Source organism: Thunnus thynnus, chromosome 6 (assembly GCF_963924715.1).
Source record: "Thunnus thynnus chromosome 6, fThuThy2.1, whole genome shotgun sequence".
Classification (NCBI taxonomy): domain Eukaryota; kingdom Metazoa; phylum Chordata; class Actinopteri; order Scombriformes; family Scombridae; genus Thunnus; species Thunnus thynnus.
The window spans coordinates 7,887,054-7,914,308 of NC_089522.1; the positions used below are offsets into that span (position 1 = coordinate 7,887,054).

Consider the following 27,255-nt stretch of genomic DNA (forward strand, 5'->3'; position numbering starts at 1 on the left):
AAATTCAAACTGTTGCCTATGCCGTACTCCCTCGCTGTCCTGGTGACTCCTTCTTGAAATGAAAATACTAGAAAGAACTGCAGCTCAATTCTGGTGTGATTTCCCATCTCTCTCCCCCCTCGTTTCCCATCATCTCTGTACTGTTGCTATCTAATAAAAGGCATGAAATGCTCCGAAAGTACACATATATAAAAAAGAAACATACTAGTAGACATCAGATCTTCTAATAATGCCTCGGACAGATACAACTCCTTGATGGCTGTGCCTTTGTGGTCAACAACACAATGTTTGGTTTCCTTTAAATCAAGAACTCAAGTGTATCATCAACACAATCATGTATGTGAAGATACAGATTGAAAGGGCGAGAGGGATGGAAGCGAAAGGAGAGATGCTTACATGTTTCTCTCCTTCGATTCTCTTGTCAGCCTGTTGAACAGCCTCCAGGTACTTAAAATGCAACTCCATCAGTCGATCAACCTGAAGAGACAATGAAATAGAGGCAGGCGGAGAGAAAGTGAGAGACGCGGCATACAAGAAAGCACCACGAAAATCAGAGAAATGTGAGGGGAAAAGGAGAGAGCACAAAGAACAGACAGAAAGATGAGACTCTGAAGGCAAAAAGGGGAGAAAATATTATTTGGGATAAATATGTAACACCTAAAATAATTTGATAAATGTGATTTTTTAGTAATACATACATTGTAGACCCATCTATATGTTTGTGTTCACATTTACTGTATTAACATATAGTCAGACACTGAACATTAACAATTGTACTACAGAGAATGTTTGATGTAAATGAGACACTAGGATGACTTGGTGATGAAGGAGACATCCATGTTTGATTTGCACAACAGGTAGCTTGCACATTAGAAGTCATATATCCTATTAAAATGGCCTTGAGCAGCATACTGGATATGAAACATTTTTGCACATGTGATGGGAAATGTGGGAGTAGCGGGGGAAGAGTGCAGCTAAGGTGTCAGGTTTGATATGTTAATCACTTGCTCAAGTTCTGTGACATGGTAGAACTTGGGATCCACAGGTACACAGTGTTGTCACTGAAGCCTGACTGAGTGACCTGAATGTGAACCTGAATGTATTTAACCTGCCTTGTAAACTCCTGCCTCTGGCTTCTGGTGAAAATAATATTAGACTGATAAAAATACTCAGTTTATTGAATCACACATCTCAACTGGTAATCTATTCCAGCCAAATGTCCTCTGTGTCACTCCTGATGTGACATATACTATGTCTTAAGAAGTCTGTTTATACTGGTCTTATAACTGGCCTTGATAAGTAAGCACAGAAAACGAGGATTGTACGAACAGGCACCACTGATAATCAACGCTAAAGGTAACAGTATAGTTTGACAATTAAGGCTTTCTAGCAACATTCTGATTTTCTTCATGATCAAATTGACAATTAGCGTCAAAACATCTGTGTCTCGAAAACGTTGGAAAACAGTCATGCTAATGATTAGGCCCTGAACAAATATATTTATTAGTATTTATAGCAATTTATCAACTCCTTGCTGTCTTCCCATCTATAAATGTTTAAGTACCGGGAATTTGACTAAAAATATATAAAGCTGCACAATAACAGAATAAATGGGTAATAGAAGAAAAGGGAAATTAAGTAATTAAATGTGTTGACAGCACAGTGTCTTGCTTTATCTAATAAAGCAAATGGGACATAAACAAATGTTTTGCAGCGGATCTGCATGAAACAACATGAAGTGAATCTGCTATTATATTAAACTAACCCTGTGTTTGTATGATTAACATATATAGAGCTTAGAGCTTCATTTTGTCTTGATGTTAAACACATGAACGCCTCTGCTTACGCAAATTTGCAAATTGTAGATAGAAAGAGAATGAGAAGGAAAGGACAGAAAAAAGATAAAGAGGACTGACCTTCTCACAGTCGTTCTCTGTGAACTTGTTGTGGAGTCTGCTTCTCTGTTGGGACTTGAGATTTCTCAGCATGGAGGCGATGATGGAGCAGACATGCTCTATGGAAAAGGAAGTGAGAAGTAAAGCTAAAGCTTTCTAGTTTATATCATCAAGACAAAATCTCAAACATTTTCCAACACCCAGCAAAACAATCCCTTATCTATTTCTTATCTATATTTACCTACATTTATTATTTCTTTATGGAACAACTTACAGTATACAAGATAAATGCATCTTCCTCTCTGAGTCTCCACTATCTCTCTTACACAAACACACAATATCTTGGACATGACATTGAAAATGGCATCACAAACCAACAGGTGCCTGCAGTTTACATAACATAAGCTTCCGATATGCAGTTAAAACAAACAATAAGCTTACAAAAACTGTAAAGCTCATTCACACCCACATCCGCAGCCCTATGAAAGAAATCGATTAACACTTGATAATTTGTAATTAGAGCACGCAGCCAGCTAAGCATGGATACTCCTACAGAGAGTGCGCAGAACGAGAGGAGGAGAAACTTAATGAAATTTAGAAATCAATTTTCATTTTAGGGCATGCTGGAAAATGCGTAACGGTTTTGGCTGTAGCTAAATTACAGTTCTTGTGCTGATATAAATTTGTGGCAGCTCTGGGGGCCATTTAGCAATTGGGAGGGTTTAAAAAACACGTTAATTGACTAAATTAGCAACAAAAGCTTGTTAGTCCCATTGGGTGCCCTTGTTAAACCGATTCATACTATGCAAGATATGTTATCCCATTCAAAGACTTTTTCACTCACAGGCTGCACCAGTAGGTGACAATCATAGTATAATATTTCTCTATGATATTGAATGAACAATGCACTGTATACACAGCGGGGACAGAATATGACATTGTAAAATCTCTGGATATACAGAGTGAGAAAAAAATGTAATTGGACTTTATCAACAAGAGGTCAATATTCTCTCTCAACGGGGCTTTGCAGTTGCTAAGCAACAAGAGTACAGGAATCAATCCCATTTCTGCTTTTTAAAAGGGGTCGTGTTTGCTGTCAGCTCCCTTTGTGCAATCCCCTGCGACCCGCACCATCCATACCCACAAGACTTGAAGGCTGAGAAAACTGAAGGCTACAACAGCTGCCAATGTCAAGTCTTTCATAATATACTGTACATATATTTCATTCATATCAACAATATGATTGGAGGTATGAGGCAGTGAAATGCACTGAAACACTATACAAAACATTGTGGAGTTGTGATCCAAAAGGTCCAAAAGACAATATATTCTCTCAAAAACTGAGATAAATGAACATTTTCTTTCATTTCTGCTGAACTGTGAGCCATCCTTTGACTAAAAGAAAGAACTGATCTGAAACTCTTCTGTTACCCTTATTACTATTAAACTAAATTAATAATTATAAATTTACCCATTATTAATGATGTAATGAAAGTATTTCTAATGGGATTTTAAGGGGATAATTTATGGATAAATTATGTGTATGTATTTTAATGGATTATCTGCTTGGTTTAAGGACTTTCTAAGCTGTGAAAACACCCTAACTGACCAAATAACATGAAAGCCATGTCTTAATTTATACCTTAAAAGGGGCCTTAATTTTTTTAATTTAATTTAAAAAATTTTTACAATGTAATTTTTTCTTAATTTAGGTGAAAATTCAGAGATTGCTTTCAAGTTATTGTGTGTTTTTCCCCTCTTAGCAACTTTTTAAACCAAACAGATAATTACATTTGTTAATTAAGGGCTTTTGAAATTAAGGTGTTCGGAAGGGGTTTAGTTTTCACCTTTTCAAATGAATGGACAACTTGTGGGATCTATGACCAACACAAACTTGATTTAGATGCAAGTGACTGGTGTGTTTTCAGGACTAAAATAAGGACTAAGATAATACATGTAGTTAAAACCGTTTGCTCTGGTTGTACATCAGGTATCTTTATTAGAGTTTAAGGTTCCCTTGCTTTAACGTAGACAACCTTATTTCCTGTGCACATGGACAAGGAGGCCAACTGCCATTTCCGAAAGGACGCTACTTTATCAACTTGATCCGAGTGGTAATTGATGTCGCCACCTCCACGCCCTGCCGGGGAGGCTATTGATCGCTGGCTGTGGAATGTTCTTTCCAAAGAGTTTAAAACTAAACAGCGACCACTCCGATGCAGTTTGTGGAGGGATGGAGGCGGGATTACACTGGGGGTACAAGATGGAGGGCAAGGCTGAGTAAAACAGCTTCCTCATCTGTCTTTAGAAAGGTGTCCAATCAATACTTCATTTACATGCTTTGATTTACACTTCAATATTGACTATAAAAAGAAGGAACAAACAAGAACACAAGAAAAACTTCCATCATCTTCGTCTTTAGCAATACCTACAACAAAACCTGTCAAAGATTCAGACAAAACAGTAATCATCAAACGCATAACAAAGATTTTACATTTAAAATATGCACAATCAAGACTCATTGGTTGCACAGTGCTGTTACAAATGCCAAACAACCATGTCATGAGCTGTAAGCTGCCACCAGACATGTGCAGGGTAGTTCACTTCAGTCAGCTTATACTTGTTATGAGTGCGGGGTAATCAGTCATGACACGCGGTTATTAAGATCAATCAGACCATCAAATACATATACGACATATCTTGTTAACCCCAATTAGTCAAACTGAATATAGTTTCCCTCCATTCTCAGTAACAAACAATTAGCCATACAACATATTGTCGTCTTTTTAAATACAGACTGATTAACAGACCCTTCTCTCACAAGTCAGATAATAATCACTTTAATGTAAAGTTAGGCCAAGTCCAGCAGCTCACTCTATGTGTTTTTTTTTTTTCTTTTCATACATTCACAGCTCACAGAGAGACTTATTCTCATTAGAGAGAGAGCATTTTATGGTTAATGCAATCTCCTGCTGCTCTTGACACTGTTGCAAGTGAAAACCACTTGAGGAAAGCCTTCCCTATGAGCCAACATTGTAATAATTTAAACAACGGTAACCTCTGATTTGGTTGTGGCCTTTACAGAGACCTATTTTAAGAGTTTCATCTTTCAAAAGAAGAACAGAGTCCACTACAACTTCAGACCCAGACCGACAGCATCACAAACACTGTGTGAACAGAAGAGAACTTAATTTGCTTTAAACAACAAATGTTCTCTTGCTGGAAACTGTTCCAGTGGAGCTGTGCAATGGCCGATAATGGGAGACTGTTGGAGCAACATCACAGTGGTTAACAAGTTCTCAGTCAACTTTTGCTGGAGGAATTTGAGAAATTTGCATTGCTAAGCTGCGAATGCTAGCTTTCACTCTACCACTAATCATTCACCATTCGCCTCATCTTTTCCCCAGGGGATTCATAGCAGTTAAGTTAACATGCAAATAACCCTGAGTAGCCTGAATTCATTCATTGATTGACAGTTGAAGGAAGTGCAGTGTCGTTCTGAATGGTAGATGAATACAAATAGGTGGTACTTCACTGAGAGACAGATTGGGCCTGGGCTAACTGTGCTCTGGGGAGAGCAATCAGCCTTCCAGCACCACAGGCTAGTCTGTCAGGGGTTATAGAGACCATATTCTCTCTCTGAAGGAGCAGGAACAAATTCAGGCTCTCAACTCTCAGAGGGAATGAGAGGAGTGGAAAGTCAGGACAAAAAAATAGCAGCACATGGTCTACATGACATTGTAAGTGTCTTAAAAATGACTGTTAAGTCATAAAACACATATGCAGAGTCTTCAGTCAAAACAGTCACTCCTGTTATTTTATAAAAATGTAGAAAATATTTTTTTAAATAATCCAAAAAAATGTTGGAAAAATGACATGCATAAGTGGAGAGGTAGATGAAACATGTCTAAAGGGCTACACTTAACGATTTTCTGGTTATTTTTCTGCTTTTGTATGTAATCACATCTAAACACTTAAACTCTCACCAGAAGGTCCAATCTTCCTTGGAAGATGTAGTTGCCCAGTTGTCATGGAAATGTAGTTCAAATCTCAATTCCTCTGAGCACTTAAAGGACTTCTCATCCACATTGTCTTCAAAATGAGATTGAAAGTTCATTCTTAATTTTGGAAAGTGTCATCGACAAAATAATCTTACTTTCCACTGCTACTATTTCATGGACCTTGTGGTGAGATTGTACTGTCGTCAACTGCTGTTTCTAAGACTCAGACCTGCCATTTTTCCCAGGTTTCTCCCGTATTTTCACCACCTCTCCTGCTGTGCTCCCGTTATGTTGTTTCCCCTGGGAGACTCCCATAATTTGCATGGACCTCACCCTTTGTTATAAATCATCATCACACACACGGTTCTATAAGTTTAGCTTGTCTGACGTTACCCAAGTTGCCAGATCATTTATGAAACACAATCTACACACACAATCCACATACAACATACAATTTCAACCCATCACCACAACCCAATTCAAGGGGCGTGTGTGCAGCTGCTCTCCGCGCAGGCAGTGTTTCCTCCTGTCCTCTGTCCTCCTCCCTCTGCTGCTAATGTGATTCACTGCCTGCAGGTGCTGCTGGTAGAGAGGAGGGGCTGCTTTGTCTCAGCCGGCAGCTAAGTTTACAAGAATTTGCCAGATTTTAAGATACGTGGCAAACTCAGATAAATAGGGAGGCTACATACAGACAGATTTCGTGTTATTAGCTTAACCAACGCACTGTGGTTGTGTAAAACATACCGACGGTGGATGGGACACTGCAGGCAAAGCAGTTAAAAATATTCTTTCTACGTGTTAAAGCTTGCTGAGCAGGTGGTCTGATAAAGTACTTATTGGCTTTTTCTTAGAGTAATGAGAGTAAAATGTTATCTTTCACTTCACCCACCCTTAATGAAACAGGAATAAAACATTTTCATTAAGGTATCGTCAACATTAAAACTAGGAAGCTTATTATAAAAGTACATTACTGATTAATCGATCAAAAGAAAATTAATTGACAGCTATTTTGATAATCGATTAAATCTCATCAATTCTCATTCTAGCTTCTCAAACGTGAACATTTTCTGGTTTCTTTAGTGCTTTGTTTTGTCTTGACTGTTGACAAGACAAAACAAGACATTTGATGTTGCACCTTGGGCTTTTGGAAACAATGATTTCCAAATTTTCACAATTTTCTGACATTTTAACCGATTTTAACTGAGAAAATTAAGTTTCAGATTAAACGACAATGAAAATAATCATTAGTTGCAGCCCTACTCAGGTTGCAAAATTAACTTTTTTGTCCACTGGCCAAATGGTCAGTTACATATCTACCAGCATTTGGCTGGTGCTAATTTTGTGCCCTGGCTCTACTCCATATGCCATTTAAAGTGTTATGCTTCATATGTTGTGTGGTATTGTCGCCGTGAAAGGGAACAAAGTGTTGGATTCTCAGAGGACTCTTGAACATTAATGTATACTTTAGTTTATTAAAAGGTATACTACGCAGGATTCTCCTAAAAAACAATGTATAGACTCAGACAGGAGTAATCCATCTCAATCATCACTTCTGACCCACTAGAAGTGTGTGGGGGTGTATTTATCTGCAGAGACACTGCCTTCTGCCTGTATTTTCTTATTATTTCGCTGTGTTCAAGATGTTTCTGGGCATCAACCTTTGAGCAGTGGGTGTGTAGCCCGAGCCAATAACAACGTGCAAGGTTTGAGGTCGCGACTCGTAGCGTAGCAACCAGGTTACATCACTGTCTGCTCTGCTCGCTGTCTCTGTGACAAGAGCTGTAGGTCTGTGTGTTGGGGCGGGGCTGTACAGAGATGTGCTCATGTTTATTTGTGCTTTAGAACGTAACTGCTGTGAAACAATCAGAAAATAATGTTTAATTTATCTGATTCACCGATTTGTTCTCACCAGCGTCGCTCCCTCTCCTCATTCACTCTCTAGCTCACTTGACCACCGCTGCTGCTCTTTCTCTGTCTTGCTCGCTAACACGGGGAGGAGGGGCCAACTTTGAATGCTGTTTACAAACACCAGCTGACAAATCTTGCCTAATATACTTTTAAATTAAGCACCACATACTTTTTTACATTCCTTCTTTCCCTTTTCACATACCTTTAGATCTTATAAAACAAGACACTGTGGGTTTCATCAAGATTTCTTAGGAAACATATAACATATGTTATCTCCCACTCCAAAAAATACCATACACACACACACAAAATGGCTGATATGATTACCATGAAATTAACTTTTCCTGTACAACTGACTGATACATTTCTTCTAAATACTGAGCATTTCTTTTCCTCAACAGAACACTGAATTTTGAAATAAAATGTTTCATATACATCCAAATATAACACAGTATATTTCATTAGAGTTTACAGAGATAGAACACGATCAATCTCCACCGGAGGAAAGACCAAACATGAAGATGTTAATTAGTTGCGTCCGTACACAGGGATCCAACTGCAAATCTCTCCCTCTGAAATACACTAATAATAGGATTACACAGCATGACTCTGACAACACAGATAACAATCAAACTTGTATCATGTAAAATGTCACTGATCTCAATCGGTGCCAAAGGGGCTCAGCGCTGGGAGGGGGAGATGATCAAATGAGAACTCCATTTGATTCTCTGCTTTTGACTGAGATATGTGACGTTTAAGTTTAATCATTAAATCCAGATAACTAAGTTTCTCTGTTACAGGGAGGCACTTATCTCACCTCATATATTCTGCTGTGTGGTCATGCTTTTCTAAATCTCCATTTGTTAATATCAGAGGAGAGATATCAGTGATAAATTAACGGGAAGATAAGAAAAAGGGACTGCAGTTAAAAATTGCATGTTGTGTCTTTGAAATGAAGCTGCCATTATTTGGGTGGGGGGTGATGTAATTGGGCTTTCTCATAATTCCCCATTGCATACTTCCAAAAGAACTGCAGTGACACAAAACATGACTTTTTTTTTTCTATTGCACAGCTATATCTGCCAGCGTGCCTCTCTCATTACTTGTTTTAGTGCATTCATTAGAAAAGAGGGCATTCACTGCACTCGAAGGTGTTTGCGTGGTACTCTAAACATACCAACTATAAAGCCGCCTCAGCCTCACCCCTTGTGCACTCTCTCTCTCTCTGCCAAACAAACACCCACATGCGGGCGAGCACACAAAGAAACACTTTTCCGAGGTGGTGCTGGAGATGGAGCTATGACTATTGTGCCTCGCCATGTAAATTAGTTGTTTACTTCTGTTCCCTCTCACACTCGCTCGCATCATTAGCCGCCTAAATATAACAACCGGCTGCCACCAGTTTCAATCATACAATCTCATTTCACTGGTAATGACATAGTACATACACTAGTAAACTGAGACCCTAAAACAAGGTGAAAGGCAGTGTCGTGATGAGAATATTCATGAGCAGAGAAGTGCAATTTGTTGTTTGGGTTTTTTTTTGTTTTCCTTTCAGTTGTTTTTTTTCCCACGCACTTACAACGTCTCTATTAATTATGCCATTCTGTATGCTAATGTGGTCCGGCAATCCCTGGTCATTTGGGCTGTGTCAATTTCAGAAAGGATTTCATGGGGATCAATCTTTGCACCAAGGTTTATGATAGAGAGAGCCACGGAATGAATGTGAGCGAGAGAGAGCACTAAGGATAGAAGGACAGAGAGGTCCCTACCTCCTAATTACTTTTGTTTGAAGCAGCTGATAGTTAATTAATCTACAGCGTTATTGTGTTATTCTGGAGAGCCACTTGATTCACAGCATTTTCAATTAGTAGTCTTACAGAGAAGGAGGGCTCACTCAATACACCTTCTTTTATGACAGGCATCTCCTTACGCCTACAGCTGTAAGACAAATCAATGGGATCATGATGGGAAATCCTATACAGGCTGCAATTCTGATCAGAGAGAATCACAACATGAATTATTGTAGAAAAACTATTTCTAAATCTAAATTACTGCATATTATAAACTTGTATGGTTGAATATAGACTAATTCTTCGGCTGACCATAAAAGCACAGATATCATGGTTGGAAATCACTCCCTCCAACTTATAGAGGTAGCTTATGTGAATGTGGGTGTTATTCAGTTTCAAAATAATAGTCTGAATTTGGTTATGAAATTGGATAAATGTGAGCGTTGAGTGGTATTACGCCCTAGCTGGTGCTACTTTTCATCATTTGTCAAGCATATGATTACAAATCAACAAACTTTCAACCTTATGATTTCTTGCACTGTTATCTATTAATTACGATGTAATCTATCAATTGTATTGTCTGTTAGTTTGGCTTTTGTTTTATTTTTTTTAGTAAAGTGTGTTGAGCTCAAATTGCTGCTACTCAAATTATTCAGAGAGTATTATCTTAGATGGAGCATAAGAGATTAATTTAAATTAGAATGACTTCAAGGACCAGAGACTTGTGAATTTTACTTTATATTCTTTTTCCAAAGTTGAAAGTTATTGTTGGAGGAGCTGATAAGAGCACTTGTATGCCTGGTTTTGGTGATTTGCTGGTGAAAAGACGTCTAGGCATCAGATGAAAGTGGGCTAAGTCTTGTTGAAAAATTGTCTGGATCACATAAACCCTGTTTCAACAGCATTTCGATGACAAGATTATAACATATAGGTTTTACAGGAAGTCTCGGGCATATCTGCTGGGCAAAGATGTACAAAAGGAGATAAAAGTTTAACATTTTACATACACTGCAGCTGCTTCCTTCATCTTGATGCTTATTTAAAACTATGATATATTATGATGAAGTTTGTAGAAAGACCTTACTTTAGTTACTGTAAAGTTTATATGGTTTGCTTTGAAGACTACTAAACACTCTGAGCTCTGAACTAAAACATTTTGACTCCAAGCAGGAGTCAACAAATAGAGCTGCTGAGTTAAAAGGCCAGAATCATACTGATTTTCATATCTCCCCAATATATACTGCATACATCATCATACCCTGGTTCTCTGGATACAGCTTTCACAGATCTAGACCACACTTGCCAAACTTCACAGGAATAGAGAACCTTCATGGTGGATTTCAACATCTCTTTATAAAGCCTGTCTTTTAAGCGTGTGTCTGCTGTGCCAGAGGCTTCAACACACTGGGGGGGGGCGGGAGATTTAACTGGATGGGTTATCTTCCCTACTCTTCCTCCTGCTGCTTGTGAAGGGCAAAGGTTAATTCATCTGGTCCCTGGGTGAGACGGGACACAATGGAAGACAATTTGTTCTCCTCTGCAGGACTGGGAGGCCCCACCAGACGTATTAAAGATAATTAATACAGACAGAGAGAGAGAGAAGGGATTCCACATTTTGGACATAAGTAATCAAACAAAGAACATAGAGTTGGACAGGGTTTCTACCTTTTTCTTTCAGTCTCCTCTATTTTATTCTCTCACCCCGTAAAACATGGACATCCTATCTTTCTCTCTCTCTCTCTCTCTCTCTCTCTGGCTCTTGTTTGCACTTCCTATCTCTCACTCAGAGACAAGAGAGGTTTGAGAGCGCGGGCAGGAAAATCAATCAAGATTGAATTGATAGTGTAAACTGACAGGCCGAAGAGGCAGCAAACCGTGATACATGAGCAGATTAGGATTGAGTGTGTCGTAAGGAAACGAGTGTGACTACACATCACGGAAAGCCAGAAGCAGAAGAAAGAAGTGTCCCCATCTTGATTAGTGTAATCACTTAAATTAGCACAGTCAGCAATCTATTGATTTTTTTTTTTTAACTTGACAAATAACAAAAAGCTGTGACACTGTTAAGCATCATCAACACTATTAACACCTCAGTCATTAATATATATTCACATTATAAAGGTTCAATAACATGTTACATGTAACTTTAATGAACAACAATACCATTTTTGCTGATCACATATGAGTAAAATATCAGCATATTTGGAATAGTCAGCACAAATTATATGCATATGAACACATTTCTCTAGGAAATCAACTGGTATGCTATGTTATTCTTAATCTGTGGAAAATACTGCATTCAAAATTATTGTTATTATAAACCAATGACCTTCTGTGTTCTATTTGTCCTATCATTGAACAAGACTAACACTGTGTCTCATTTTGGATACTTCCATTAGTACACTTCCATGTAGTACACTATGTACACTATGTACTTGGGTCATTCTGTGTCAGATCAGACGGAATCCAGGAGAGTGGTTGCAGCACCATCTCAGATTTTGTTCAAAGTCTGAGGTTTTTTTTTTTTTGAGGTCTCTACCACTAATGGACATGAAGATACTATGAATACAACAAGGCATGGTAGCATTTTTCTGTCATCTTCATAGGACCAAAATGGTATATAGGGTAGCTAGTAGGAACATGAAAATGTATGTGGAAATAGCTTAATGTATAGTCATTTAGTGTACAAAGTGCCAATGTCCTTCCATCTTCCCTTCATAGATAATTACACATAGTTAAAGGCATTGATTTAACTCTAGGGGAAAAAAAGTCCACAATGAAGGAAGAAAGGTCTTCCCTTATTATCTGTACTTATGTGTGTCCCAGCCTCTGAAATATTGATTGGAGTGAAGAAATACATGTTTTCCTGTAGGCTGATTTTACTAGAGGTCATCAATGCAAGCTATATTCTTTACTATGAGGGCATATAGCTTTCTAACATACACACTGTAAAATTACATGTATAAACAAATCCAACCTTTTATGTGGAAACACATTTAGATACTCCCACTGGAGCTTGAGAGGGCCATTTAGGATACCACTTATTCCTCCTGACACCAGAGGTTTTATCAGAATCACTTATTTTAATAATCAGGACCTGACCAGAAATACAATTCCCATCTCAAATGCCCTCTATTCCAATGAACATACTGAAAACATGTTTAATCTTCATTTCTTACAATTCCTATGACAAAGGAATTCAATCATCAATCAAAATGTAATCCTGAAACATGTTTCTGCCATAAGTATCTCTCAAATGTGTGTCTATTTTTGTATGAAGGAAAAATGGAAGGACATTGGCACTTTGTACCCTTTATAACCATACATTAAGGAATTTCCATGTATGTTCCATGTTTCCATTATGGAATATATATATGTATGTGTGTGTGTGTTCCTACTACCTACCCCACATACCATTTTGGTCCTATGAAAACGACCGAAATATGTTACCACGCCTTGTTTTATGCATAATATCTTCATGTCCATTGGTGGTAGATGAATGGTGTTCATCCCTCCAGAAGAGTTCAGAGACTGTAAAATCAATGTCAAGGCTGATGAACACCATTCTTCAAAAAGATATTCCCTCATTTGGTGTTTTGATGATGGTGCCCGAGAGTGCTGTCTAACATGTCAGTCCAAAATCCCACATAGGTGTTCGGTTGAGATCTGGTGACTGTGAAGGCCATAGCATATGATTCACATCATTTTCATACTCATAAAACCATTCAGTGACCCCTCATGCACTGTGAATTGGGGTATTGTCATCCCAGAAGAGACCACTCCCATCAGGATAGAAATGTTTCATTATAGGATAAAGGTGATCACTCAGAACAACTTTGTACTGATCTGCAGTGACCCTTTCCTCTAAGGGGACAAGTGGACCCAAACCAGGTCAGCAAAATGCCCCCAAAAGTATAACAGAGCCACCAGATCCCCTCACTGTAGGGGTCAAGTATTCAGATCTGCACCAGTTTTTCCTTTGTCACCCGTCTGTTTATTCAGATGTAACGATGCTTTGAGCTAAATGTTAACGTCAACATGCTAAAACTCTAACTATGTTGGTAACAATGGTAACATGCTAACGTTAAGCAAGTATAATCTTTACCATGTTATCTTAGTTTAGCATGCTAGCATGCTAACATTCGCTGATTAGCACTAAAAACAAAGTACAACTGAGGCTAATGGGAATGCAATTAGATTTGATCTGATGATGGCGTGAAAGAAAAGTTAAGGGATCACCAAATTCATTTAAATTCATCCTTAGGAGAACATGAATGCCTGTGCCAAATTTCATGGCAATTAATCCAACAGATATTGAAATATTTCACTAAAAATGTCAACCTGATGGTGGCACTAAAAGTAAAGCGAGGGGATCACCAAAGTCAGTAGGATTCATCCTTTGGGGAACATGAACATCTGTCCAAATTTCATGGCAATCCATCTCATAGTTTTTGAGATATTTCAGTCTGGACCAAAGTGGTGGACTAACATACAGGCTGACATTGCGATCCCCTGATAAAAAAAATTAGGTTTTATTTTGCATTTTAGGTCTCTGCACAACTTATAATTGGTCTATAATGTCAGGTTAAGTGTCCAGGGGTGGACAGATATGGTTTTAAAGACTTTGATAAAGCCCACAACATAAGATAACACAACTCAAAGTGTATATTTAATAAAACAATACCGCACCTCAACGTCCTGAAGAATGGACACAATATAATCAATGCAATCAATCATGAACCTCAATGTCCGCAGTTTTAATCTGGCCAGTAACCTTTATTGTACCCCTCTCTCTCCTTCTCTCTCTGTCATCTCTCTACTATCGCTATCTAATAATAGCATAAAGTGCCTCAAAGGTTGTTAAAATAAAACACTTTGCCACCAGCTACCATTGCAACCATTTTGGGTCCATAGTCACAAAAGTAATTTTCCAGGACTTCTAACGTCTTCTCTAATTTCAGCAGTTTCCATTGCTTGAACTGGTCCACAATCCAGGTTCTCTAGGACATAAGGGAATTATGGAAATAAACCTAATTTGTGCAATTTCTTCATTGTATCACTGGAATCCATTAATCCATTTTGCACTCCAGCTAAATACTTGCTCATTATCAGACAGGCAACTGGTATCCCTTTGCCCCAGTGGTTTGGTTTCCATTAGTTAGTTTCCTTTATATGTTTGCTATAACATCTCATTTGCTACTGATAGTGTTTAATTGAAAAATTGTGCAATGATGCTTCTCACCACAGCTTTCACTGAACGGCCCAACAGTTCACACTGCCATAACAGGTCAAAACTGGGTGACACATTTGCTGCTGATTGCAGTATTTGTTAAGAAATTATGTCTACTGCTGCCTTGTTCTATTAATGACTGACCTTCGTGCTCTTTCTCTGAAGCTCCGGTTTTTTTCATCTTCTTGGGAGTTTTCATGAAAAGTGGAAAGATGGTTCGCAAGCCCAGAATGTCCACAAACTTATGGCAGTTATCCGCTCCCTCTGGTCCAATCATCCCGTGGTCCAGGACCTTCAGAGCACTGGTTCGAGACATTTTCTTTTCTCTGCAGCAGAGAGAGGAAGCAATACTGAAGTCAGAGATATATAATGTTGTTTTAACAGATATAAAGGACATGCACATTTGAACTGAAATGTCCTTAAAAGATATACAGTTAAGCTAGCTGCCATAAACATTTTGTGTTTTGAGTGGTCTGTATTCTGTTCATGCATTTATTTTCATTTTCAAACATTATTTCAGCCGTTTAACATACATTCTTTTCCTTTCTAGCAGTAATACAGATTGTTTGCTCACGGCAATGATTATCAACTAAAACACGGATAAACGGACACCATAGTTTTACATTTGTACCTTATCCCTCCAGATGGGTGCAACAAATATGGTTGGTATTTTAAAGTTTCCCTATGAACACCATTTAATCAGTACTTTAAAAGCAGTAACAGGCTCCTCCTTCATTACAGATTTAATGAACTCCTCCACAAGACTTTCCTCGTGTAAATTAGATGAGCTGATAATATCAACCCCTCAAAGCCCAGTATATTGACTTTTCTGCATATGAGAATGTCAAATAAGTCAGATTAATATTAAAAGATATACTTGCCAATATTGATTGAAGATGGTTATCACATCTAATACTAACCCCATTTCCCAAAATATTCTCCCAGCTCAGTGTTGTTGTTTTCAAACTTCATAGTTTACAATGGAATTATAAGAAAATAAAGCAATTGTTTTTAGGTAATTCTGAAAACCTGAAAGTAAATTAGTCATATAATAGACAACTAGAATAAACCTGGAAATGTGTGTTCTCTAAAAAATAAATTGCAATGAAGACGATCTGTTTTCTATCATCATTGCGTCGGTATAATAAAAGGGACCAGCTTTTTTTTTTTATACCTTCCACAACCCCCCCCCCCACTCCACACTTCCTCTCAGGAAATGTAGCTGTCTGTCACAGTGTCACTTCCTCCATTCCCACCAATGACAGATGACAGTGTTTATCTCAGAGGAGGGACACATATTTCAGGCAGTTGAGTCTGGTTCTCCAGACAGACACATTATATATGATGGACGGCTGGAGTGGCCACGGGGGAGCGATACACTGTGTACTTTCCGAAGGGAAACTAGGCAATTCAGTTGGCAGACAGCTGACTTAACTCAACTTCCTGGTGTCGTCAACTATGCGTTCGTAACGCCAAAATGGATCGTGGGTAGATGTCCGGTGGGTTCCAGCATGACAGCAGCAGTACGTTTTTGATAAGACTCAGATTCTAGATGAGACTGAATCACTTAAAGATGGACTCTGGCAGGTTTATTAACCTGTGCTGACTGATGCAATCAGCCTATAAACCCCAAAGACAAGACCAAAACAGTCTTAGACATGATCAGAAAATGGCAACATCCCCTTAAAAGGAAGGGGGGGAGAGGTGTACATTCAAAAATGTAAAATATCAAAACATTGGATAGTCTGGTGTGAATAGTCATCATGATCTAAAATATGTGGTTCTTGGACATGTGTCTGTAAAATGGCTTTGGTACAGGAGCTGAGTCTGGTCTGACAAACATTTAGCTGTGCCTGTAATTTATCAAGACACTTGAAGTGTGAAATCTGTATGCAGCAGAGTAGAAGAGAAGAAGAGTAGAGTAGTAGGAGAGTCCTGGTAGGAAATGAAATTGAGTTTTTGATGTAAAACCAATAAACATGTTGTCGAGTGAGAAGGGATGATTTTTGTTTTCAGTTTTTTGTTATCTTGTCTTGGTCTGAATTAAAGACACGATACAGACAAAGACAAAGAGCTGATCTCTCTTTAAAACTATAATGAAACTGAATGAAAAAACTGATAATGAGGGAGCTGGTGAAAAAATGTAGAACTTTGCTGTGTTCAAGGGATACTCCAGTGATTAAGTCGGGGTGCTCACAAAAGATAGATTAAAAAAGTCCAAAATGTCCAAAACCAAAGCAGTCTGATCTAACTTTTAGTCTTATGGGACAAGTTTCAAAAATCCTGTATTTCCCATAATGCAACTCAACAGTCTTTCTTTAGGCCTAGTCTGACTGGTAAACATTCACATTTTTCAAACCCCACACTTCCAGTTTGTAACACAGGCTTTCTATTAAAAATCTAAGCCTTAAACCCAAATCCAGATAACCCTGTTGACATCATCTGGGACGTTATAAGTAGTACTCCTCATGATGAGTAAACTGACATGTGTAAAAAGCGTTGTGCCCCTTTAAAACAGATTTGAGCAACATGTCTTCTGCTATAACACTGTATTTATGCCTTCTGGAGAGGTTTTTATAACTTTTTTTTTTTTAATTTATTTACAATGATCACAATTTAAGTTGTATAGTGTTTTTGTATTCTAGTTTGTATTTGTGTATTTATGCTGTGGTACTATGCTTTCTTGCAGTGATTATGATATTACTTTGTAGGCCTGCTCTGCATGGAAAAGAGTAAAATAATTTAGGAGAAAATATTCAAAGAAATAAAAATAAAATAAAGTCAGCATAATGCGTGGTCTGAAGTGATCTGAGATTTTTAAGCTTGAATGATTTACAGTATATTCCACAATAGACCAAACATTTGCAGTCACTGAAGATGGCTTTGTACATGAGTGTTTCAATGTTATGGTGTAGCAAACAGAGCCTATTCGTGGAGGCTCCAAAGCTATTCTGTAGCTGACATGCACCTCTGCAAAAAAGTAATTAGATGTCTGGGCAGCAGCTACTGAGATTGGTCAGCTTGTGGTTGTGTTTTCTCACAGATGTTTCTGATGCCAGTGGAGATTGTTGACAGTGAAGGGAACATAAATTATGTTAAAGAAAGGCTGAGGAATCTTAACAGTAAAACTAGACATAATTTATAATGGCTGCGATCACTCTATCACAAACTGAATGAAAGAATATAAACACGATTACCTGAGCGATAAAGGATTGTACAGCAATAGGTTCATTTTCAGTAATTGGTAGAAACAGAAAACCCTCCCATCATGACTTTATATCAAACAGTGAATGAAAGCATGTAAACATGACTACTAAAGGATATTTGACTAATGCATGATAATGACCTGATAATGTAGAACACATCCATCTAGTGTTGCGGTGGTGGTATCAGCAGGTGAAATGACAGTGGTCTATAAATCACCTTTGCCGACACTGTTTAACAGACAAGTATAAATCCTACTGCTGGTGTTCTGTATTCTCTGTACTGTTACTATCAGGCAGAATTAAAGTGATCAGAAATTAAATTAGCATTTAGTGTTCTTACAAACACACAATTAGTTACTTAGTAAATGAGACTTGAACAATAATCCCAAAGTCATATGTTGGTCTCCTCTTTTTCTTTCTTTGTTTCCCTGGTGGATGATTTACCAGAAAAGTGTTTTTGCATTCCGATAATGAGATATCGATCCAGCCTTAAAACTACGTGTCCAGTGAGGTGATTATCAGCTCAGAGGTGCAGAAGCTGTGATGGTTTCATAAATGCGTGTAATGCGTCTTTATGATTCTTTAAGGTCACATCTCTGCCTTGTTGTGCTCCACCAACTGCTGATTGAATGGACCGGCCGTCTCATCAGGCAAGTAGAGAGACATGCTGTTCTCTGCTGTGCTACACACTGTCATGCTATGAGTGCTCAGATTTTCACAGTACAGAAAGCACGAAAAAGAAATGAACTGAGCACTGAAGGCCAGTGTGCATCAAGAGATGTTCTGAGGTGACGGTTAGGGTTATATTTCCCACCTTAATTTAGGAGGCTGATATTACACAGGGAATATACTTCAAACATAATGCGTTTGTTTCTGGAAATTGTGTCAAGAATTTTGCAAAAACAAAATGATGATGCTGATTATAATCAGTTAATAACTTCAGCATAACAACAAATATTTTCTTCCATCTGTGACTCAGTTGAATCTAAACATTCTGCCAATTAAATAGCCTGTAACATCATTCATTTCAGTTTATTCATGCCTGAACAATACTTACATAGCACACACTGCATTGAAATGAACAGCAGTGATAGACAGTCTCATTTTAACCGAATGGACCAGCTTCAATTGAATTCAACTGAAGTACCCACGCCACCAGTTACATAATCAATTCTAAAATGTACATAGTTTTGTCATTTCTTTTTAAATTTGAAAGCCTCTTGCAACACAAAGGTTGCTGTTTGGCAGCTGACTCTAAAGTTCCTTTTGTCAGAGCTTCCCTCAAGCCTCCCAAAGCTGCCTGCTCCCCCAGGAGTTTCAACTAAAGAAGATTCTTCTTCTGTGCCCTATTTATTTTATAACAAAAATAAAATGATAGCTTTTCAAACAAACAATATTTTAACCTCTGACAAGCATTCTTATTAGTGTTTACTTAGCCAGAGTCGTACATTTTATAGCATCAATGCTTGCTGAGAAGTAATCCATTAATTGTAACAACAGCCTGCAATAATTTGTCCATCAAAGATAGTGGTTAAGCAAACACTGTAATAATTATGAACAAAAGAGTCCAAATGAGCAACTGTCAAAACTGTGTTTGCTGTGCATCAAATATCTTCCCTGCTACATATTTGAAACTGTGCAAACTAGACAGGCTCAGTCATGTTCATAATGAGTAAAGACCGAGTATTTTAATGTGGTAGAGGAATCAGCTGATTTCCACTGTGCTGTTAAACAACAGTTTTTTGTGATCATCACTGAAATAAGTGATAACAGTCTTTTTTTAAATATTAAAAACACAACCTGGGTGGTGACTGGTTGAACAGTCAAAGAGCACCACCAGCAGAAAGTGCAACATATCTGCGTTGACATCTGCAACAACAAGTGAATGAACACTGACTGCAGGGAAAAAGATATGTGCAAACTAAAAAGACATGGCTTTTGCCTCTAGCGTGCAGCCTCACCTAAGCATGAGATTCATCAGCTGAAGCCCTTCCCCTCTGAGGAAGCGGTCCCGATTGGCTGGCAGCATGAGGCAGGAACACAGCCCGTCAAAGAGGTTCTCCATCATCTCCTGCTCCTCGGCTGTGGACGGGTTATGACGTTTAAACACCTGAGCGGGAAGGCAATGACATGTCACAGGATGCTCAGAACCGCATTAGCGGTTATCTACAGAGGATTGTATTGGTTGAGGTTAATAGTAGGGGGGGAAAACAGGGTTAAAAATTTGGCTTGGGGTTAGGCTAGGCTTGATGTGGAGAGCGCCGCCTCTCAGCATACTGTTCATGTTTGAGAAATGATTGAGCTCTACCCCGTGAGGCTAAAACGGATGATGGCTGAGTAAGAGGAGCAGTGGTTGAACAAAAGAAAGAAAGTAAAAGCAAAATCTTACAGAGAGCTGCTGCAGTAACACATCAATGCCATCCATCTCTCCCAATAGTTCTCTGGTATCTGTTGAAGAGACAAAGAGAAACAAAGTGAGCAGAAGACTAAGAGATAAAAATGGAGTAACAGGACAACAAGGAGATTAAATTGAGATGGTTACAAAAAAACAGACATGTAGGGAGCAAAAACAGTCGGAGAAAAAGGTTTAAGAACATAGATGAAGGCTAGCAAAAGAGAAAAAGACAAAGGAAGGGAGAGAGTGACAGAAGCGCTACAGTGGCATAAGACGAGCATAAACACACTGACTAACACATTGGCCACGAGGGACCTCAGAGACAGAAAATGAGGACACAGAAAAATATATCTCCTCTCAAGTTATTCCATGTAGACTTGAGTATTCAACTGTTCTTTTAAGGTTTCTGAACACAATTCTTCTTCTTAGCGGCCACAAATGGCAGTGAGGGCCTCTAAAATTTAAAGGACCTCAACATTCAGAAACCCTGTAAATTGATATCAGGTGGTGGCACAGCCCATGCTTACCAACAATAATAGTGTGTGACAGCTTCATCCTATTGCTTTGATAAAGTCTAGCTTTCTCTGCACACAGCACTTCCTTGCCATTTGTATTTTGTTATCTTCTCTAGGCAGTGAAGCGTTCATAACGAATAGAATTTAATTTGTAAAAATATAGTGAATCTACAGAGGTCTCAATTAGTGGTGATGAGATGCTCGTCTCATTCACAGCAAAAAGTATTTTTACATATATGTATACTCTTCAGAGTGGTGTTTTAAGTCAAGATTGACAGCAAGAAAGCGATAATTACAATCAAATTAACACATCAAGCGTTTTCGTTAATGATCATTTTCCTAATAGTAGTTGTGTGATTTGCCTCATTCTTACTTCAAGATTCTGACAGTATTATAACAGGGAACATTATTCATGCGAGGACATTTCCATTGTTTTTTGAAAAATAACATTTTCTTTAATTTCATTTTGTATTTGAAGGTCAGTAGAGAGAGGATGAATGAGGGCAGCACTGATGAAGAGGAGGAGAATAAGACAGGACTCCCACTGAATATCAATATGGCTTGTACCATTAATGAAAACCTGTCCGAAGACCTGATAGTCCTGTGGCTATCTGAGGCTTTACGGGGTTTAGTGGGGAGGAGAAAGGATGGAGAAGACAGCAAATGGAGAGGCAAAACAAGGAGAGAGGAAGAACAGAAGTGAGATTGGGAGACTGAAAGAGGATTGGGAATAAAGAAGGGAAAGAAGGAAAGAAAACATGGAAATATGAAAGTTAACATGAAACCAAAGAGTGATGGGGGAAATGAGAGAAAGGGGAGATGAAGACAAGAGGGAGGAAAGGACAAAGGCAGTGAAAGGCAGGACATTCAAGGAGAGATAAAGCCAGAGGAGGTGATAGAAAGAGAGACATGGAAAGGAAACAAAAAGGAAAAGGAGGAAGAGGTACAAAGGGGAGGATAGAAAGTGATAAGGCTGAGAGAGAACAAGAATAAGCCAAGATGGATAAAATGGAAAGGAAGGGATGAAAAGAGAGCGGAGAATGGAGGGAGGAATTAAAGGGAATAGAAGAAATGAAGAAAAAAGGAAGGAAGAATAGAGTTTGGCAGTCTATTTGAGGAAACTGAGAAGTGACAGAAACGTGGAAAATAAACTAATATCATTTGGAACCCACAAACCGTTTCTTGGGACACACTTACTGTCATTGTTCTGCAGCAAGATAGCCAGGATTTCACTGCAGTACAGCTTGTTAGCATCAAACGGCATCTTTGCCTGAGAGGGAAAGAGACCAAATTCCAATTACCACACATCTTGTGAAACTCCTTTCTTTTACGGAGCAGGGTATTAACAAACACATCATACGTTCTGCAACAAATATGCCTTTTTTTAACCGTGAGGAGACATTCTGACAAGTATAAATTCAACAGTAAAAACATCAATATCCATTTATATTCTTATATATCTTTTGACTTCAGGACCAAGTGGTCTAATTTCCATTTAACACATTGACAGTCACCATCGTGATTATAACACAGCAGAGTGAAAATGTTGCTATAGAAATGAATGGATACAAATAATGTCCACCATAACAATGTCCGTTGTCTCATATTGAACCATTGAAATCAGTGTGAAACGAGTAAAAAAAATAATTAAGACAATTTCAGTAATTTCCATTGAAAATCAGTTTGTTTCTAAAAAATTCATAGAACTGACTGACATTATCTTGGGGAGTCATCCCAGGATAATAGTGAATTGGGTGAAATTTCCTCCTCACAAAAGGATTTTTTTTTGCTTGTTTTAGAAGAACTTGACTTAATACTAAATGCAATTAGCTGTGGAAAAGAAAGGTTTTGCAATAAAAATAAAGGAAATACCTTTATCCAGTTGCAAAGTTCTTACCTTGATTCTCTTGAGCAGCCACTGCATGAGTCCCTGCTGAGCTGCCTCTGTGCACAGGCCTGGTCTGAACTCTGCCATATTTTCTATGATAGCTGAGGGAAGCAAACAAAATGAAACTTCAAAAATTACCCTTCAAAATCAGTCTCTGCCATACTAAAGTGTCCTTGAGCAAGTCACTAAAAACCTGCCAGCTGCAGGGTTGTTTCTTGTTAGAGATCAAACAACTAGGAATGCACCGGTCCAAACCGCTGGATCAATACTGGTGCCGATACTGATCTTATTAAGTGTATTGTGTGTCTGCCAGACGTGACCCACTAATAAATACGGTTCCTTTGTCACTGTCATTATATAATTCAGTGTTTCTCTCATTCTGTCATGACAGACCACAAAGTCTGTTTTATTGCCACAGTAAATCCTGACCTGATGTTGTCTATGTAGATAGAAAAACTGGTGCAAAAGATCAGTGCATTCGTACAAATAAGTATCACTCCCTACTTCTTAGGTGTCAGACTGAGACTGTACATTTGTCTGCTGTTACAAATGACATCCTCAAGCACCCCTGAAACATAGATATTTGGATATAGAGGTAAAATCTGGGGAAATTTGTGCTGTGGACTTTTCCACTGATTGATTCACTGATTGATCCAGAGGGGAAAATAAAAGTCCATTTGTAAATTACCCAAAAGTAGACTAAATGGCAGAATAATACGTTTTTCGGTCTATGTTTTCTCTATAATGGTGTGTCAGTGCATACCACCACTTAATTACAGGGGTCTTTAATCAAAGGCCAATATCAGTCAAAAGTTAACACATACAGATGGCATGCAAACATAGTTTGAGGGAGAGGAACTGTGAAATATAACGGTTATCTTTTTATAGAGGGTTCATCTGGATTCTGTCCCAGCTTCTTCTAATATTATCATTAGAAAGCTGTCCCTGCCACATGATATCTCTATCAGAGCAGACTGCAGCAGAAGGGAACAGAAAGATTGTGGGATGGTGATGAAAGGAGGGAAGAGACGGAGCTACAAAGGAGGAGGCAGAGGGGAAGCTAGGAGAAATGGTGAGGAAAATAACAGGAGAGGAAAAACAGAAGGGAGGGGAAAGGGGTGGGAAGACAAACCAAAGATGAGGGATGGAAAGCTGAGGGGATGAGGGACATGAGGAGTGAGTGAACTGGGGAATGAGGGAATAACAAGAGCGTAACAAGCATGCATGATAGAGAAAGTTGGGAGGCAATAAAAAGAAATAAAACAAACAAAAAAAAAATAATACAAAAGAGGAACATCTGGAGAAAGGGGGCTGCGGATGATAGAGAAATGCTGAGAGAAGGAAACGGAGGAAGAGATGGAGAGGAAGGGTGCTGTGGGATAGAGAGGAAGGGCCTTTATCAGTGATTCAAACAGAGCAGACAGACAGCATCCTGGAGGACAGCAGGCTCAGAGCAGAGAGCAGCCAAGGCAGACAAAAGGCTTATTCAAGCTTGGAGAGCTCCCTTGATAACTCAAACACACACACACAAACAGAGACACGCGCGCACAAACTTGAATAGACGATGCACTAGCGCTGCTCCCTCGATATAACCCACACTCACACGCAGAGCCAAATACACACACACCTAAACAGCCCTCCTGACACTTGGCCTCAATCTAGCAACAAAGGGGGGGAAAAAAAAGTCATCTCAGTAGACTCATTCCACACAAAAAGAGCTGAGAGGCAGAAAAGTCTGATTCGCATTAGGCTAAATACAGAGATCGTGACTTCTCTATCTGCTGGCCCATGCCCTCCCATAGACCTTCATTCTATATTTAATGCTGTCAGATCTATGTCACAAATACGGATTCTGACTCTCCGTCGTCCGACGTAACTGATGGCACGAGGCGAGTAAAAGTTCATGCGGGCGAATCAGAGTCATATAGTTTAGGACGAGGGGAGGACATTTCTCTTCGTTTGATAAGGTTAAAAGTAAAGTTAGGCTTTGCTGTCGGCTTCGCGACTCGTTTCAAAAAAGACTAGAGAAGAAGAGTGAGAGAGAGACAGAGCAGCGGTGGTCGAGCGAGGAGAGGGTGACGAAAACAAAGCCGGTGACAGAGAGAAATAAATTATTTTCTGATTGTTTCACAGTTGTTGCGTTGTAAAGCACAGATAAATAATCATCAAACACTCAACAGATGATTTACTGTGAAGACAGATGCTCTTAGTTTCTGTTTCGTTTTCCTCCTCTGCACTTCTCATTCATTCATTACGGTTCAACTCCATGTCTGGAGTGGACAGGTGGCTCGCGGGAGCAGACAGAAGGAGCTTGGAGCGAACACTTGCACACAAACAAATGCCATTATGTTCTTTCTCTTACTGTTCTATTTTAACAAGTACATTTCTGCAGATCTCTCAGCATTTTCTGAGTTTATTATCAAGGTTTATTATCATACTCGCTGAAATGTTCCATACTCTCTGGCTTTACACAAAATAAGAAGAAACCTACATTTATACACCATTCATTTACTGATCCAATATCTGTCTGATTTTATATTTTGCATATTTGTGTAATATATCAACAGTACATATCCAGAGTCACCTGAGATCATCAAGCAAGATGGTTGCCTAGTTGGAAACGTCCTGATTAACCTACCTAGTTACTCCGAATACACTAGTTAAACCAGAGTGGCTGTGCTACAAGTTTTAGGGAAGTGATAAACACATTTACTGTGTGACAGATCTGGTGATTTATGCATTACGGCGACTACAGCAGCCAAACAAAACACTAATGCTAGCACAACTAACATTTGGGGCTAACATCAAGCGAGCAAACGCTGCAGGCATTGGCAAAGGAGAGATTAACAAAGGCTGTGCAACAGTCCCTGATAAAGGCCACAGAGGAGATGGGGCAAGTTAGGAAGCTCTTAGTGGCTTTGCAAGTAGATATGACAGAAATTAAGGAGGCCAATGTTGGGCTAAGAACAGATGTCGATGGAACCCTGCTCCGGCTACATGACGCAGAAGGCAGAATCTCTCAGTTAGAAGATGAGAACTAGCAGCTTCGCCAAACAGCGGATAAAAGTGCTAAAAAGTGTGAGGAACTGCATTAGGCCATTGAAGATGCTGCTAATAGAGACAGGTGCCAGAACCTGCGGCTCATCGATCTGAGGGACAAGCTTGAAAACCATCAGAATGTGCGAAGAAAATTATCTCCGAAGCCTTGGGGATTAAACCTGACAGAACACAGATGCAACCGAGCCCCGATACCAATGCCCGAAGAAGGCCGGCCACCCATACCAATTATCACACCCTTCTAAGTTTTGTGGAGTGGGAGCGAGTGTTGGCTGCCGCAAAGGAGAAATATAGAAACAAGGATGATATAATCTGAGAAGGTTACAAGCTGTCATTTTCTCCCAACATGACTAAAGAGACAGCAGAGAAGAGGATAAAGTACAAAGATGTTAGAATTCGGCTACAAAATCTTGATGTGCGTTTCACCCTCGCGTATCCAGCTGAGCTGCGCTTTACATGGAGGGGGAAAGAATGAAGTTTACATATCGCCGAGAGGCAATGGACTTCCTTAACAAGGAGGAAACAGAGGAACGGAGATAATCACCAGACGCTACTTGAGCTTTAACCCAGAGGACCAACAATCTGGCCAGGAGACTAAATTGGGATCCGGATTTATGCAACTGTTTGATGGAACAGCAATGCTCTGGGTGCAGTGACATGATCGGGACACTATTCTCAGTTATTTTACTTCTTGCACTTGGTCCAAGTCATCTTTTGACACAGTGAGTATAGGACTGTATGCCCAACCAATTGGACATCAGGCACTGTAGCGAGGCTGGAAGTTGTTGAATAGGATGTCTGTTTCGTATTTTTACTTTAATCCAAGGGAGACGTTGCTGTCACATTTTATTATTAAAGCCTGATTTAGATCTAGTTATGTCAGGATAATGAAGAATTGGTACTATTTTTGCTTTTATTGGTATAAGTCTCAGAGTAACACAAATAATATCACTAAAATGTTACCTGTGAAATACTTTCAATACTTTCTGCTGGCTGTCCAGCACATACACATAATGTAATGAGAAATAGCTACCAATAGATGACTTTGTGAGGGGTGGTGGGGGGTTCTTGATGGTGACCAGTTCAGTGTGCCTAATAGATCATGTTTGAGGTGGGTCTCTCAAGAGTAAGGGAAGGGTAGGAGATGGGTATAGGGTTCCATATATGAGGGTCTTATATAATGCTCTCTGTTCTGAACGAGGATTTTTATGTGGTATTTGTTTACTTAGGTTTTTACAGGCAGCTGGGCAGCATCTCTTTTTCTTTTCCCTTTTTATTCACTACCCCCCTTCCTCTATGCGAGTTATCATCTCAGTATGAGGCACATAAAACACATTTGTTAAGCTATGGCTAGTTGTGTAAGGATA

General features: G+C 39.0%; 1 protein-coding gene across 1 annotated transcript in view; it reads right to left on the minus strand.

Annotated features, from left to right (window-relative positions):
• The window catches only part of ctnnbl1 (catenin, beta like 1), a 61,551-nt gene that overhangs the window by 22,061 nt on the left and 12,235 nt on the right, over positions 1-27,255 (minus strand). The window contains exons 7-13 of the mRNA XM_067591490.1: positions 22,841-22,932; positions 22,141-22,213; positions 20,423-20,481; positions 19,995-20,143; positions 14,972-15,153; positions 1,917-2,014; positions 397-477 (exon numbers count right to left, since the gene is read on the minus strand). Of these exons, the coding sequence (XP_067447591.1) occupies positions 397-477; positions 1,917-2,014; positions 14,972-15,153; positions 19,995-20,143; positions 20,423-20,481; positions 22,141-22,213; positions 22,841-22,932 (734 nt within the window). The remainder of the gene's footprint in view (positions 1-396; positions 478-1,916; positions 2,015-14,971; positions 15,154-19,994; positions 20,144-20,422; positions 20,482-22,140; positions 22,214-22,840; positions 22,933-27,255) is intronic.